Below are 17,306 nucleotides of genomic sequence, written 5' to 3' on the forward strand. Positions count from 1 at the left end.
TCGACCACGTCTGAAGGGCACCAGAGGAGTCTCGGGCCACCACCAAGGGGAGCAAGAGGCCAGGGCCCGCGGCGGCGACAGTGGCCCCGAGGGAGGCCGCGGTGCTGGGACTGTCGCCAGCCGAGGCTTGGCGCGGGGCTTGGAAATCGGCCCAGGTGCCTCACTACTTACGCTGGACTAGCCGGTCTGCGGAAAAAGTGGATGAGCAGCTGGTGACTAGCGCACACGGGACGCCCGCAGCCATCTCTGCACCAGCGAACAGGTTCTGTCCAAGAGCCCCTTCCGCCTTGGGCGATACCACGGCCGCCGGCGCGCGGGGGAGACGCGCAAATGAAGGCGCACTCTCAGAAGGCACGGCCGGCCCTGCCTCCTCCTCCAGCCCCTCTTCCGCTCCCGGCGTGGACCAGGCCGGGCTGCGCGTGGCGTTACCATGGGGACGAGCTCCCTCCGCAGCAGGTTCCGGCGCCTGGAGACCTCGCCTCCTCCGGGAGGTAGCCCCGCCCGGCTGTAGGCATGGCCCAGGAGACGGAAGACTACGACCCCATCGGATCCATATTAATCCAGGTGGGAAATGGGCCTCACCGTCCCTTCCCAACTAAGACCCTTCGAGCGAGGCCCAGCAGCGCCCATCCACTCACGCCCGCCCATCCACTCACGCCCACCCTCTTGGAGCGCCGCTCCCACACTGCCTCCAACACACGAGGGGCAGCACCGCTTAGAGAACTCCCAGATATGCCAACCCAGACCTCTCCCGCCAACCTCACACACCTCCGGAGCCTGAGCCTGGAGGTTGCGCTCTCGAAGCACAACCATTTTGCCTCTGGTAAAACTCCAGGGCCATACACACCACCGGGATCTTTACTTTGGAAAAATGCATCTTACAGTGAGGCACCATTTTTAAGTGTTATGTTCTGAAAATTTTGATCCCATGATGCAGGGAAGTGGAGGAGATACGAATCAGACACATTGGAGAGGTGATAAATCTGGGGAGAAGTTGAAATATGTGAACTGCTTTTCTTAATCACCCCAGTTTTTTTGGATCTAGAAGTCCCTTGCAAATAAATGAGTTCTGGGGATGAAATGTACACCATGGGAATTATAGTTAATAATGCTCTACTGTGTGTTTGAAAGTTGCTAAGAGTAAATCTTAAAAGTTCTCATCACAAGAAAAAAAATTGTAACTATTGACATGTGTGATGATGGATGTTAACTAGACTTACTGTGGTGATCATTTAGCAATATGTACAAATATCAAATCATTATGTTGTATATGTGAAACTAATGTTATATGTCAATTACATCTCAATAAAAAATAATAAATAAAATAGAAATACCTTGCTTGGGAACATACAGATAGAGAAACGTATTAAAGATAAAAGATTGCTAATCAAGTTAAAGTTTTAAACTAAAAAACACAGGGAAGTAACTTTTTCTAATCTGAGGGGGGAAATATCAAGAAAGTATTAACTTCTCCCATATAACTCAGTTTATGACAGTTACACTCAGATTTTTCCAGAATGTTAAAAGTACTTTGTTTTTTCACATTTACATATGATAGTTTTAAAACATTTCCACATATATCGTCACTTTTAACTCTTATATTTACCTCTACTTGACTAAGGCTTGAAGTAATTTGCCTAAGGTCACTCTATCAGGACTCTACTCAGATCTAAAGGGTCTAAATTTTTCTTCCTGCCATGATTTGGTCTCTTACCTCCCATCTGGGAGACTTCTTTAAGTTCACCTTTTCCAAAATACAAACCCCTAAACTCACCAATTTCATAGACTTCCCCAATATAAATCATACCCAAATCTTCCAACCTCACCTTTTATTATCCTTGCTTTCACCACCACCCTAGAATGAGTTTAGCCAAACTGCCACGTCTCAGGGAACAGTCTCCACAAGACTGTCCTCACTTAGACACAAGGCACAAGTTCATGGGTCCCTAGAACCATCCTCACTTCAGACCAGCTATTCCTAGACCAGCTAGGAAGCCCTAGCCACGGCACAGTGGCTAATTTGCTAGAGCAACTCACAAAACTCAGGAAAGCACTATGCTTACAATTACAGTGTTTTTATAGCAAAAGGATACAAATTAAAATCAGCTGTGGGAAAAGATGCTTAGGGCACAGTCCAAGAGGGGTCCAAATGGAAAATGGTCCAGCCATTTTCTCCCCATGGAGTCATGGAGAGCATTACCTCCTTCCAGCCATGATATGTGACAACATATACAGATTATTGCCAACTAGAGAAGCTTTCCCAAGACTTTAGTGTCCAGAGTTTTTATTGGAGCTCAATCAAACTGCCATTTGGCTTTTAGTCTTCAGCCCTTCCCAGAGAGTAGACTAATGATTTCAGTCTAATTCCTCTAAAGATTGGAACTGATACAGCATAGCTCAAAGCCCCCATCATAAAGACATTCCTGTCAAGCAGGACACTTCAGGGGCCTAGAGATCATCACCTCCCAGTATCCAAGGGCAAAGGCCAGACCTCTCTTTGGGAAGAGCTAAGAGAGTCATATCCATGTTGATCAACCCCCCCCACTTGCTTAAAAGGGTTACTTTGTATACACTAAGTGGAGGGCTATGCAGAGAAAGAGAGGCTACAGTTAAACTGATTACTGAGGCTGATCTCTAGATACAATGTAAAATTCTTCCTGGTACAATGTAGAACGTGTATAATAAGGAAACGTGGAAGACCTTCCTTACTTTTTCACTGCATTTTGAGTATTTGTGAGCATATGGCAGCACTCTCAGACATGCCAACATGGGTTCCATTTCTACCTGGGCCTGTAATTTATTTCCTCCCAACCGGCTACCAAAGAGCAGTACATCCAGTGAAAAGGATACTTGGTTGGGAGTCAGAATACTGAGGTCTGACCCTGGCAATGACATTGCCAGGTGGTTAACTTTGGGCTAGTCCCTTCATCTCTCTGGGCCTCAGTTTTCTCTTCTGTAGGACACATAGCTTAGATTAGAACTACCGCTGATTCTAAATTGACCCAATTTCCCCAAAACTACATAATTGGTCTTTACTGTAAAGTGGACTTCCTTACTGTTAGCAGAGGTACTTCATTCAAATCTCCACTTGCTTCACCCTAATTTAGTATATTAGGTCTATGTCTCAGTGAGATACATTAAGCAACTCTTTAAACCGATGATTCTCAAAGCTAGTCCTAGGACCAGCATCATTAGAAAACAGCTGGGAACTTGTGAGAAATGCAAATTCTCAGACCCCACTCCAGACCTAATAAATCAGAATTTCTGAGGGTGGGGCCCAGCAATCTGTTTTTACAAGGCTTTCGGATAACTCTGATGTACCCTTAAGTATGAGAGCTACTACTTTAGATCGTACTGTAAAATATAAACTGTTGCATGATTTTGAAGAAAAATCACAAGAGCATAGTAGTTACCAGGTATCATGCATGGTTCTAAGTGCTATATATATTTAACTCATCGAACCCTTACAACAAGTCTATCCGATAAGTACTATTATTCTTTCATGTTATGGAAAGGAAACTGATCAAAGATGAGCATTGTGGGTACTCATATACATAGAAAATTCAAGCAATCTTCTTTCATTTTCTATGTAAGAAGTTCTGATTGTGAATATTCTGTCCCAGTCAGATCATATATCAAAGTCCATGTTTTCATTTTTGGTTCAGGAACTATGAGTACCATGCCCACATAGAGCTCTACTGGGCAGCATTTTGTTAGCTACTTAATTTCTTTCACCTTCAAGTGTATAATTCAGACATTTCACAATTTTTTCTGGCTCTTTCCTCAACTGATCAGAATACTGAGGTTTTACTATAGTAATAATAATCATTATAATTAAAATAGTAGCCAGTATTTATTGAGAGCCAGACCCTGTGCTGAGGGCTTAGATAATCTCCTAACAACTACTGTAGTAGGCAGGTTTTATTTTTAGCTGCAGTTTACAGAAGAAGAAACTAAGATACAAAAAGTAAAGTAACTCACCCAGAGTAAGAAATCTGGTGTGTGCTGGTCCTTCAACAGGTTATGGCACATTTGTGAAACAATCTTTAAGAAGTGTGGTGGTCATTCTGGGAGGCCTCCTAGATGGTTTCTTTTATTATTAAGTATTAGAAGCTTTGTGTTTATACTTTATTAATAATAATGTGGTGTCTTTATAGGTTTATAAACACTCGTTTGACCCAACTATTAAACATATGTTTGTGCAACCAGGATTACCAAGTCTTGCAATCAAATTAACTTTTTAATTAGTTTTGGAAATCATATTTCAAAAACCCAACAGCTGTATGTTAACCCCAACCTTGGAAATATTTGAGCTGATTGACAGCTTGATATTATCACTGTCTCTCTTATCAAACCCTCTGTCTGGTTTGCCAGGAGCGTACAACATAAAAATGAATGGGGAAGCAATGAGAATGACTCAGCCAAACTCTTATCTTTAGCAGAGATGAATAAAATGGAGTCATGAGGCTGCTTTTGACAAAACGGAGTCTGGTTGCCTGGCTCTTTTAAATTCTAGAGCAACTTTTGTCTGCATTGAATCTTTCAAGGGCTTCTTATTAAGTAGCCCTGTCCCCAGACTGTCAAAATAATAATCTTCCTCCAAGTGGGAAAAGTATGGAAAGCAATGCATTTGATGATCACAGAGATGATGGGTGACACGTAAAATTTCAGTATGGTAGATTGGATCTATTTGAAGAATGGAGATTTAGAACTTAATCTCTTTTTCTACCCAGGTCTGGTGAAACATTTCCTACAGTACTTGTCTCTATTGCAATTATACAAACAGATGTGCGGTTACTAAGAGGGGAGAAGAAATATCTGGCAAGGAAAGTAAAAAGCTCTTGAGAAAGAAAGAACAATTCAAATCAATGAACATTTACTAAGTGCCAGTTATATGCAAGGCGTTTCACTAGGTTTTACCATTCAAGAGAAGAGAATTAACATTGGTTCAGTGCCCTCCTATATGGCTGGCCTTATACAAAGCACTTTATGTACTTTAACTCATTTTATTCTTGCCACTATTCTGAAAAGTAGCTATCTATCCCCATTTTACAGGTAAGAACACAAAGGCTCTAAAAAGCTAAGTAAATTTGCCCATCTCAGTTTAGTAAAGGAGGAAATAGAATTCTAGTTCATATCTGTCTGGTTCCAAAGCCTATATTCATTCATTTTCACACCCATTGTCTCATTTTCATTCTACAAGTAGAGTAATTCTTTTTTTTTTTTCTTGGTAAGAACACTAGAGAAAATGTGGATGGTGTGCATGGACACTGTGTGAACAGTAATAGAACAAGGAATTATGTTCATTTGCCTTTTACCAAGTTATTACTATGTACCAGACCTATTACATATTATCTCACAACTCTATGAAGACATATAATTGTCCATACAAAGCAATGAAGAAATCAGACCTTCGGTTCCCTGATAAATAATCCAGTGTGGTTTTCACTCCCTCCAGCAGTTGACAGGCATAATTACAGAATGATACATGAAGCTACAAGTATTACAAATACTAGAGCTACAAGAAGGAAATTCAGTGCATTCAAAAGTCGAACAACAATAACAACAAAAAATGTGGGCCTGGAAGTGGGCTTGCCCTTGAACTGCTTTTTTGTACTTCCAAATGTCTTTAGACAATAGATAATAAATCAGCTTGCAGCACTAATTTGGACACAACAGTCGAAAGAGGTACATCTTCATCCTTAGTGTGTACCAGCAAACAGTAGGTGTGTTCAGATTTCAATCTGTGAGCCCTGAAGGCTCTACATGATAATTTGTGCAGAGTACAAATGACCAGATGTGTCTGCCAGACTTTGATGCCCATCAGTGAAAAGATGCAAATCTTTTGATCTCTTGAATACTTGACTCCTTGGGAATACTTGAGAGTAATCGATAGCATAGGCTGGATCAACGTGTAGGTCCAGTAATACTAACAGAGAAAAGGTAACTGTTTCAAAACGCCTTTAGCAACCCAATCTGCAGATTATTATTGGTGTGACTATCGCTGAAACAGGTGTTGGGTTCATAAATTTGCATAACAAAATGTTTCTCTTGTGGCAGCAGCCCATACAATAATTGGTGCCATCTGTATTTATCTGTGGAAGTTTGGTTTCTAATATGAATGCAGAGAATCTTGTGCTAATTTCATAATGCCTATTTTATTCTGAGGGTGCTTGACTTTGGAGAGATGTTCATCATTTCTAAGGAAAATACAAATTGAAGGAAAATGTTAAAGTAATGACATTATGTTGCTTTTTCTTCAAGGATTGTTTTCATTTCTGACTACATAAAACAAAATTAAGGCCACATCTACAGAACTGCTTCTTCAGAGCAGTAAGTGGGGAAGATCCAGCTAGAATGGAAAACCAGCAGGCCCTGTCCACATATTTATAATTCTCTTTCGAAAGGCACTGCTTTCGCTAGAACCTCTCTTTGCCGGAAGTGTTCTGTCTTCTTACCTCTCAACCAATTAGTAGAAATCAGAGTTTGGCACAAACTTCTTATTGTATCTGACACAACTGCTTTACCAACTGAGAAAGCAGAAGCCATTTGAGTTGGAGTTTTATCTTGGATCTGTTTCTAATGGGGGAAGGACAAATAGAAAATTGTATGAAAGCTTAGTTTTCCAAAATCTGAAAGACAGTGACTGGAGCCGTCTAACGAAGCACGTCTCAGAACCATAAGCACAGTCCTTTTCAATGATCACCATCTTTAAAATCAACTTTATTGTCTCTAGCAATTCAAGCAAATTGCAAACCTTTAAGATAAATAACTGTTTTAGGTGGACTATGTATGTATTCTTTTCTTTTTAAATTTATTTATTTTATTTACTTTATTTTTGGCTGTGTTGGGTCTTCATTGCTGTGCACGGGCTTTCTCTAGTTGTGGCGAGTGAGGGCCACTCCTAGTTGCAGTGCACGGGCTACTCATTGCTGTGCCTTCTCTTGTTGCGGAGCGCGGGCTCTAGGCGCGCGGGGTTTAGTAGTTGTGACACGCGGGCTCAGTAGTTGTGGCTCGTGGGCTCTAGAGCACAGGCTCAGTAGTTGTGGTGCACGGGCTTAGTTGCTCCGCAGCACGTGGGATCTTCCCGGACCAGGGCTCGAACCTGTGTGCCCTGCATTGGCAGGTGGGTTCTTAACCACTGCGCCACCAGGGAAGCCCTGTATTCTTTTATATTTTATATTCTTCTACCTCCAGGTCCAAGAAGAACTTTATCAATTAAAGGAGAAATTAACAAAATTCCCACATGAGGAAAAAGGCGAAACTCTTGACATTCAGAATCTTGAAACAGCAATCAAAAGGACTGAAATGGGGTTAAAAGTAAGTAGTGTTTTAGATATTAAATAAAATTCCAGAAGGAGACAAGGATTCCTCAAGAAGAAAAGAACTGTGCTTCTCACAGGCCCCATGTAATTCTGTAACAGAGGTGGGCCTCAGTTGGTCATCACCTTTCCCATGCTGTTCCTTTTTTATTTTTTTTTATTTTTTATTTATTAATTAATTTATGTTTTGCGGTACGCGGGCCTCTCACTGCTGTGGCCTCTCCGGTTGCGGAGCACAGGCTCCGGATGCACAGGCTCAGCAGCCATGGCTCACGGGCCCAGCTGCTCCGCGGCATGTAGGATCTTCCCGGACCGGGGCACGAACCTGTGCCCCTGCATCGGCAGGCAGACTCTCAACCACTGCGCCACCAGGGAAGCCCCTGCTCTTCCTTTTTTAAAAGGATGATTATTAACTGATTGATTGATTTACGTGCCACAAGAATGTCAGGCATTGATAATATATGATTATGCAGTGATAACCCCTAAAATGTGGTTTGATAAAAATCATTTAGAGTTTTAAAAATAACTCCTCAGTCCAACAATATGCCTGACAAAAAAAAGGATTCATACCAATACATTGCAGAGAGTTTCTATCAAATTCACCAGGATTCTAAAAAATAGTTTACTTTTCCCTAATAGCTTAAGTATTTTGAGATTAGTTATTTTTGTAATATTGTAACCTAGTATGTAACAATGGAAATAGAAAAGAAATACACCGATTTTGGAACAGAGAAATAAAGTAGATAGGGACTTCATCATTATTAGACGAATATAAGAGCACGGGAGAATCCAATCTTCAGACCAGGATAACATTCATATATAAAACAAGGATCTATTAGCACATGGGTCCAAATAAAGGCCATCTCCATCTTCCAGACCTCTGATGATCAGTGTCTCTGCTCTTCCTTCTGACTTTCACTCTACCATGTTATTAGCATCCCAGCTCAGCTCCTGAGGCTGAGAGATGTGGTATATTTTGTTGCCTCATCAGACTAGCATGCCATTGTCCTATATTACGTGATGGTGAGAGGGCTGGACCCAGCTGGAGTCTTTGGGTTGGCCATTTAAAATAATCTGTTACCTAGAGGCCAAACTCTTTCCTCTGATGCTTGCCTGAAGTCCCCATAAGGGAAAGACATTACTCAATGTCAGGGTTGCCTAGCAAGTTTCCCCAGCTAGGTAGCAAACTGACTATTGTGTAGGTTCATTTGTGAAGAATGCTACAGGTCACTTAAGCTTTGAGTCTCAATTGTTTATGCTGCTTTTTGGGATAAAGTAATTTGGCCTTGAGTTGCCTAATGATACCTTAGCCTTGAAATAAACACCTAGCATGTTGTGCCTTTTGGCTTAATTACACCATTCCAAGAGTTAACCTAATGAAATGGAGTAAATTAGCTGAGGATCTCAAGTCCACTCTAATGGCCTAAACTTTAACTTTTCCGTAACAGATTCACATCGAGAAGTATTTAAATGTTGTACACCAACGTGTTTTAACAACTCCTATTGATGATATCTTATATTCTTCTCGCGCTTCCAAATGGTAAGTAAAATAGCCATTTTAGGGTCCAAAATAAGTACGATTAAAAAAAAAAACTTTTCTCACACAGGTGAGATGACTGTAAAGACAAAACTCCTTGGCTTTGTTCATATCCATTCTACTAATTTCAGTAGAAGTTTTGCATAAGAAGTTAATGACAAAATAGAACTATCATATGACACAGCAATCCCACTACTGGGCGTATACCCAGAGAAAACCATAATTCAAAAAACCACATGCACCCCAATGTTCATAGCAGCACTATTTACAATAGCCAGGACATGGAAGCAACCTAAACGTCCATCGACAGACGAATGGATAAAGGAGATGTGGTACACATATACAATGGAATATTACTCAGTCATAAAAAGGAATTAAACTGGGTCATTTGTAGAGACGTGGATGGACCTAGAGAGTGTCATACAGAGTGAAGTAAGTCAGAAACAGAAAAACAAATATTGTATAACAATGCATATATGTGGAATCTAGAAAAACGGTATAGAAGATCTCAGTTGCAAAGCAGAAATAGAGACACAGACGTAGAGAACAAATATAAGGATACCAAGGGGGAAAGGGGTGGGGTGGGAGGAATTGGGAGACTGGGATTGACACATATACGTTACTGATACTATGTATAAAATGGACAACGGATGGGAACATGTTGTATACCACAGGGAACTCACCTAGTGCACTGTGGTAACCTAAATGGGAAGGAAGTCCAAAAGGGAGGGGATATCTGTATGTGTATGGCTGATTCATTTTGTTGTGCAGTGGAGGCTGAGGCTAACACAACATTGTAAAGCAACCATACTCCAATAAAAATTAATTTAAAAAAAAGAAGTTAATGGCAGAATTTGGACTTCAATAAAATTTATTCTCTATTACTTGTACTGCGTTCTAGTGCTTGACACCATGACAATCGTTTCAGGGTCCTACTTTTGGTGTTATATATATATATTTATTTTTAGTAAAGCATATCCAAAATTCAACTCCTAAAGGAAATACTTTAAAACAAATCCATTTTTATACTATTCAGGTTATGTGGGACTTTCTTTACAGTTTTTAGCCTGTCATGCGTGCTTTACTGTAAAGATGATTTTGGTATCCAGGGTAAACAAAACAAAAATAATAAAACTTGCTTGAAATATTCATTATATAATACATCCTAAGAGATGATTTATTAAAATTAGAATTGAGTTAAAGAGAAATGACCTTTCCACACACTACTATATATAAAATAGATAACTAATAAGGACCTACTGTATAGCACAGGGAGATCTACTCAATACTCTGTAATGACCTTTATGGGAAAAGAATCTAAAAAAGAGTGGATGTATGTATGACTGATTCACTGTGCTGTACAGCAGAAACTAACACAACATTGTAAATCGACTATACTCCAATTTAAAAAAATAAAAAAGAGAAATGACCTTTCCTTACTTTGGACCTTCTTACATCCAGGCTTCCTGAATTTGAGTGTATATAGATTAAGGTTTTGTACTCAGCTTAAAACCCCTGTGGCCCTATTTGCATCATACATGCATACCAAGCATAAGTGAATCATATCAGAGAGTGAGGTCAAGTTTCAGAGAGCACACATGGAAACACGGAAACCTGGAAACACAGCCACAACCCAAGCCTCAGGAGTGGGGTGCAGAGGCTTGGGTGTACACTCTGCCCGTCTCCCTTTCTCCCACATGAAGGTAGTACCACAGGCATCCATCATCCCTTGGCAGAGGCAAACCTTCTCTAGTCTGTCTAGTTTTTAGTCATTTACATCTTAGATTTTTACATTTGGGAATAACAATATGACCTGCAAATAGGTTAATATACATCATCTTTTGAAATAAACCATCTGTAGGGAAAATCATAAAAGGGATTCTTGGAGAAGAAAATATTGGAGGTTACTCTACCAACTTATATCGACTCAGCTCTAAATCAAGAGAGCCACACAGGGCAACGTGGGAGGCCTATTCAGATGGCAGCCAGGAGATCTGTAGCAGGTGGGGAGGGCGCAGCCAAAGGATGGAAGGTACAAACAGCAGTAAGAAAGCTCCAGCATGGAGGGGGTGCGGAAAGTACACAGGAGAAGAGATGTCTGGCACCAACTCCAATGAAAGTTCTCCTGTCCTGTCTCCAGCTTTCTCTTCGTCCTCTCATCTTGACAAAGAACAGAGAGCCTGGGCTGTAGATCTGCAAGCTATGATAACTGAAAAGAGCAAACTAGGTAGCAGAGAACCAAACAGAAAGATTCTGGCCAGAGACCTTTGCTTGTACAGTTCTTCTCCCTGGCCAAGGTGTACCCTTGCCCCTTTTAGGGTCTGGAAGAGTAAAGGAAGGCGTTAGTGGGGGCATTCAGCTGGCTCCCAGGAGTGGTCCTTGGATCCTTTCTTTCCTGTTCAATACAATAATACAGTCACCGGCCCTCTTACCAGGGAGATGGGAGCCTGGCAAGTTTGTAGGAGCCCTACGAGCCTGGGGGAGCAACTCAGTCATAGCTGTGGATTTGGGATGCTAAAGTGGCACAAAATTTGAAGATGAAATGAGGGGAGCCAAGGTCAAAACTGGAGAAGAGTCCAAACTGGGTTTTCAAAGTAAGCAGACCCAAGGCAGGCCCTGGGAGTGGAAGTGTGAGTCACAGGGCATGGCTCAGGGCAGAAGAGGAGAAGCAGCAGATGGAAATGGAAAACATGAGACCCAGGAGCTCAGGGCCGGTTGTCTGTGACTGTCATATTCCCAGGTAAAGATAGTCACACCTGGCTCTGCACTTGGGGCGGGGCACTGTCCGGAGACTGTCATGAATAGACTTTGCTTCAGAATCTGCTGTGGCCTCCCAGGAGATTATATGCAAAGCAGGTTGCAGAACCCCGAATTTCTTCAGGTTCACATGCCTGGGAGGAGCAGGACTGACCAATTCATTGCATTTTTCTTCTGAGGTTCCATGACAAAGTCCTTAGGATACCCAAGTAAACAAGGAGTTTTTTCATGACTGATGGAATGACTCACTGAGAAACCGGTTGCTCACAACTGATCAGGAGGCCAAAGGGGGAGACTTAGTTTCATAAAAGTTTCAAGTTGGGACAGAAACTGGACCTGGCCTTGGATCCCACAAGGCTATCAGTCAAAGAATTTGGGTGTGAACCCATAAAACATGCTTGCTTATTTGTAAATTATATACTTACTATCATAGAGAGTGAATTATCAACTAACAGCAACATAGAAATGTTTCAATAATGAGATAAAGATGAACTAAACAGTTAAAAAATTTCTTTTACTTTATTAACAGCACAAAACTTCTTTCTCTTGTAAACAGGTTATTAATTATAATGTTTTGGTTTCTTAATCTTGTTAATCATGACAGCTTTATACTGCTTGTGGCTAATATCCCAAAAATACTCTACACTTAGCTGAGATTCAGCATTGATGCTGGTTGGATGTAAGCCCGTATCTTAGTTAGTCTTCTGGATAATTTTTAAGTTTGGGGGGCTTGGGGAGGCTGACTCTTCATAAGTTTGATTGGTTGATCATCATTTTTACATTTTAATATGGCTGAAGAAAAGCTAGAAGTAAAAGTGTAAGTTCTGCCGTTTTCTTGTTTTTCACCAATGCTTGTTATCATTTTGTTTTGTTTTTGTTTTTGTTTTTTTGCTGCATGGCTTGTGGGGTCTTAGTTCCCCGACCAGGGATTGAACCCACGCCCTCTGGCAGTGAAAGCTCAGAGTCCTGACCACTGGATCGCCAGGGAATTCCCAATGCATGTCATCATTATCTTAAATACAGTGTGGCTTTTCGCAGGATTTTTTTTTAGGACACCTGTCCATTTTTCCAGGCTTAGTTTAGTTAAAACTAAATAATATAATCCACAAACCCACTTCATGAATAAACTGCAGTTCACTCTAATGCTCTGGAAAAACACATACAATGCTGACCCACCTGTTCGTTCTTTTGTGGTTTGGAGCTTCCACTCTCAGGAGGTATCCAGAAGCGCAGGTGACATGACCACGTGAGGGACCCAGTGACGAACTGAGTATTAAATAGTAGTACAAAGTAATTTCTTACTTTTATTTTTTATTTTATGCATTTCTTATTATAGATAAATAGAAGTTCTTACACTCTCTTCACATGACGAATGGCCTTGTCTTATGTATCACCTGAGACGTGGGTACCCTATTTGAGAGACCACAGGTCTAGAGTGACAGTTCTTAAACTTGGGTTTGTAGTCCTCTTTCCCTGGCTCCCAGATGGGGTCCTGGAATCTGCATTGTAACAAACACTCTGGGTTGTCCTCATGCAGATCATTTGTGCTTGGGATCCTTGGGACAAGCATGACTCCCTGGAATCAGTATTCTTTTGGCCAAATAGAGGGCCTGCCTCTGTGTGATCAATAGCTTAGTCCTGGAAATTCCGCTACCCCATTGCTATGAAGGGCTAGAGTAAGCCTCTTGCACTAGGATTGAGCCAAGAGTGGGACCTGGCAATAAGGCTGGTAGGCTTGTCAATGTCTGCTTACACAGTGAGTCAGGTGGAGTGTCAGGGGCCAAACAACCATGGCAGCAACTCCTTGTGAGAGGACTGGCATATAATAAGGACTACAAATTCCTGTTGCTCCTTTGACAGTAGAGCACAGTTCCTATGAGTAACTGAGAGTCAATGTTTTTCAGATACATGGGGCTTCATTCTATTACGGAAGTCCAGGAAATTGGGAGAGTCCACTCAAAATGAGTACTATTCCTGAGTCCACCTTTAAAAATTATTTAGAAAAGATAAACAATAATGATCATCATCCTCATTATCATGAATTTCATCATTATCATAACACTTGACAGTTTACAAAGGACTTTTTTTAAACCTATGAGGTAGATTTTTTTTTTTTTTTTTCAGTACACAGGCCTCTCTCACTGTTGTGGCCTCTCCCGTTGCGGAGCACAGGCTCCGGACGCACAGGCTCAGCGGCCATGACTCACGGGCCCAGCCGCTCCGCGGCATGTGGGATCTTCCCAGACCGGGGCACGAACCCATGTCCCCTTCATCGGCAGGCGGACTCTCAACCACTACGCCACCCGGGAAGCCCTACCCTTTCCTTTTAAAGCTATGCAAACTGAGGCTCACACCAGTGTTCCAGGTCACACAGGTCAAGAGTGAGGTCCACACACTACCCAAAGCAATCTACAGATTTAATGTGATTCCTACCAAATTACCCATGATATTTTTCACAGAAATAGAACAAATAATCCTAAGATTCATATGGAACCATAAAAGACCCAGAGTCGCCAAAGCAACCCTGAAGAAAAAGAACAAAGCAGGAGGCATAACCCTCCCAAACTTCAGACAATACTGCAAAGCTACAGTAATCAGTATCAGTGTGGCATTGGCACAAAAACAGACATACGGATCAATGGAACAGAACAGAGTGTCCAGAAATAAACCCACACACCTACAGTCAATTAATCTTCAACAAAGGAGGCAAGACAGTCTCTTGGGAAAAAGACAGTTTCTTCAGCAAGTGGTGCTGGGAAAGCTGGACAGCTGCATGTAAATCAATGAAGTTAGAGCTCACCCTCACACCATACACAAAATTCATCTTAAAATGGCTTAAAGACTTAAACATAAGACATGACACCATAAAACTCCTAGAAGAGAACATGGGCAAAACATTCTCTGACATAAATCATACCAATGTTCTCTTAGGTCAGTCTCCCAAGGCAATAGAAATAAAAACAAAAATAAATAAATGGGACCTAATCAAACTTACAAGCTTTTGCACAGCAAAGAAAACCATACACAAAATGAAAAGACAACCTACAGGATGGGAGAAAATATTTGCCAATGATGTGACCAACAGGGGCTTAATTTCCAAAATATACAAATAGCTCATACAACTAAACAACAAAAAAACAAACAACCCTATCCAAAAATGGGCAGAAGACCTAAACAGACATTTCTCCAAAGAAGACATAAAGATGGCCAATAGGCACATGAAAAGATGCTCGACATCGCTAATTATCAGAGAAATGCAAATCAAAACTACAATGAGGTACCACATCACACCAGTCAGAATGGCCATCATTAAAAACTCTACAAATAACAAATGCTGGAGAGGATGTGGAGAAAAGGGTACACTCCTACACTGTTGGTGCAGCCACTGTATAAAACAGTATGGAGGTTCCTCAGAAAACTAAAAATAGAATTACCACATGACGCAGCAATCTCACTTCTGGGCATATATCTGGACAAAACTATAATTCAAAAAGATACATGCACCCCTATGTTCACAGCAGCACTATTCACAATAGCCAAGACACAGAAACAACCTAAATGTCCACTGACAGATGAATGGATAAAGAAGATGTGGTACATATATACAATGGAATACTACTGAGCCATAAAAAAGAACAAAATAATGCCATTTGCAGCAAGATGGATGGACCTAGAGATTTTCATACTAAGTAAGCCAGAAAGAGAAAGACAAACACCATATATCATCACTCATATGTGGAATCTAAAATATGACACAAATGAACATATCTATGAAACAGAAACAGAATCACGGACATAGAGAACAGACTGGTGTTTGCCAAGGGGAAGGGGGTTGGGGGAGGGATGGAGTGGGAGGTTGGGATTAGCGGATGTAAGCTTTTATATATGGAATGGATAAACAACAAGGTTCTACTGTATAGCACAGAGAACTATATTCAATACCCTATGATAAACCATAATGGAAAAGGATATTTTAAAAAAAGACTGTATATATATGTATAACTGAATCACTTTGCTATATAGCAGTAATTAACACAACACTGTAAATCAACTATACTTCAATAAAAAAATTAAAAAACAAAACAAAACAGCGAGGCCCAGATTGAAGTCCAGTCAAGTGTCTGCAAGTATCCTCTCCTACACCATAGCTACCTGAAAACCAGGAAGGCTAATTTTCACAGGGGATGGTTTTCCTTTTTCCCAAGTATTGCTCAAGAAAATATCTGGTAGTTTTGTCTAACAGAGACAAAACCCAATAGATACACAAAGTGATGATAATGGATGCAGCACATGCAAGATTTTCCTAGCAGTCATTGAGAAAACAATGATAAGGACATTATCAAAGGTGGTATATTTTCTCCAAAGAGCTCAAAGTGCTTTTGTATTGTTTTCAAAATAGGTTTCATTATTATCCCTACTTTGTCAATGAGTCTTCTATGTCAAAGTGTGATTCTTCCTCTTATCATTGCTGGCTTGCACAGATTTTATTGCTCGAGATATCTGCTCACACTGTTCTTAATGACCACGCTTTGCTTATTGACACTAGGAGGGTGACTACCATCTGTACCAACACCATCAGAACTGCACAGAAATCTTCATTTTATATTCTGTGATGCTAGTGTTTTGAGGGGGAAAAAAAACAAGAACAAAGCAGATAATCATGAGAAACAGTGAGAAGGAAAGAAGAAGTTTCTGTTAAATGATGAGTATAGATTAGAAGGTACATTTTCACTCAGTTATTGAAGCCCCCTTGGAGCCAATCTCTTCTGGGTTGTTACAAAGCAGTACACAAATCCTACTTATACAGAATATGACTACCTCCTAGTTACAGAGAGAGACAAAGCACAGGTTGTTAACACTTGGTCATCTAGGTGAAGGGTATTTGGATGCTCACTATTCTTTCAATTTTTCTATGGGTTTGAAATTTTTTGAAACAAAAAGTAAAATTTTTAAAAGCATCATAAAGTTTAGAAATAACAATAAATTGGAAAACATTTCCAACACACATGATATAAAAATTGCTAATATTCTTAAATACAAAGTGCTCTCGCTGATAATAATAAAAACCCTTGACATAGACAAAAGGACATCAATAGAATACTCACAGAGCTAGAAATGCAAACAACCAGTAAATAGGTGAAAAATATTTAATCTCACTGGTAAACAAGAATTAAATTATATATTACTGTTTTTCTTAACAAGTTAGCAAAACATGTCATTTAAAACACCCTAATACTCAGTGCTGATGAGGGGGCCGAAAGATGGGTGTACTTTTATACTACTGCTGGGAGGTATAAGTTGTCACAAAGTTCTTAAAGGAGGTTTTTCAAAGTATGTGAGAAGATTTTTTAAATTGTTATTTTTTAATTTGGTAGTTTGTATCTTAGGAATTTATCCTAGGATATAAGGAGAGATACGCATGGATCTCTGTATAAGTTTGTTCATTTCAGTGTTATATTTAGTAGCAATAAACTTGGAAATACCTTAAATGTTAACAGTAACAATGATTAAATCTGCAACACATCTGTGTATTATATAGCTATTAAAACCAATATTGTCCAAGACATTTTCATGACATGGAAAAATTCTCACAGCATATGTTGAGGGGAAAAAAGGGGGATGCAAAATTGTATCTCAATTCAAATTCACTTTTTTAAAAAAATAAATTTATTTATTTATTTTTGGCTGCA

At 40.3% G+C, this 17,306-nt stretch overlaps 2 protein-coding genes across 6 annotated transcripts in view; one reads left to right on the forward strand and one right to left on the reverse strand.

Annotated features, from left to right (window-relative positions):
* AAGAB (alpha and gamma adaptin binding protein) overlaps positions 1-363 on the reverse strand; it is an 85,960-nt gene extending 85,597 nt beyond the window's left edge. For 2 of the 4 annotated variants that reach the window (XM_027123415.1, XM_027123417.1), the window contains exon 1: positions 172-363. In XM_027123415.1, the coding sequence (XP_026979216.1) occupies positions 172-244 (73 nt within the window). In that variant the 5' untranslated portion in view covers positions 245-363. The remainder of the gene's footprint in view (positions 1-171) is intronic. The other 2 variants (XM_027123416.1, XM_027123414.1) reach the window with 2 other exon arrangements.
* Positions 364-415: 52 nt separating this feature from the next.
* Positions 416-17,306, forward strand: part of IQCH (IQ motif containing H) — a 210,924-nt gene continuing 194,033 nt past the window's right edge. The window contains exons 1-3 of one of the 2 annotated variants that reach the window (XM_027123409.1): positions 416-564; positions 7,198-7,320; positions 8,771-8,862. In XM_027123409.1, the coding sequence (XP_026979210.1) occupies positions 514-564; positions 7,198-7,320; positions 8,771-8,862 (266 nt within the window). In that variant the 5' untranslated portion in view covers positions 416-513. The remainder of the gene's footprint in view (positions 565-7,197; positions 7,321-8,770; positions 8,863-17,306) is intronic. The other variant, XM_027123406.1, reaches the window with a different exon arrangement.

The sequence above is a fragment of the Aethalodelphis obliquidens genome, unplaced genomic scaffold, assembly GCF_003676395.1.
Source record: "Aethalodelphis obliquidens isolate GAN/ISIS:26980383/991018 unplaced genomic scaffold, ASM367639v1 scaffold26, whole genome shotgun sequence".
In the NCBI taxonomy this organism is placed as follows: Eukaryota; Metazoa; Chordata; class Mammalia; order Artiodactyla; family Delphinidae; genus Aethalodelphis; species Aethalodelphis obliquidens.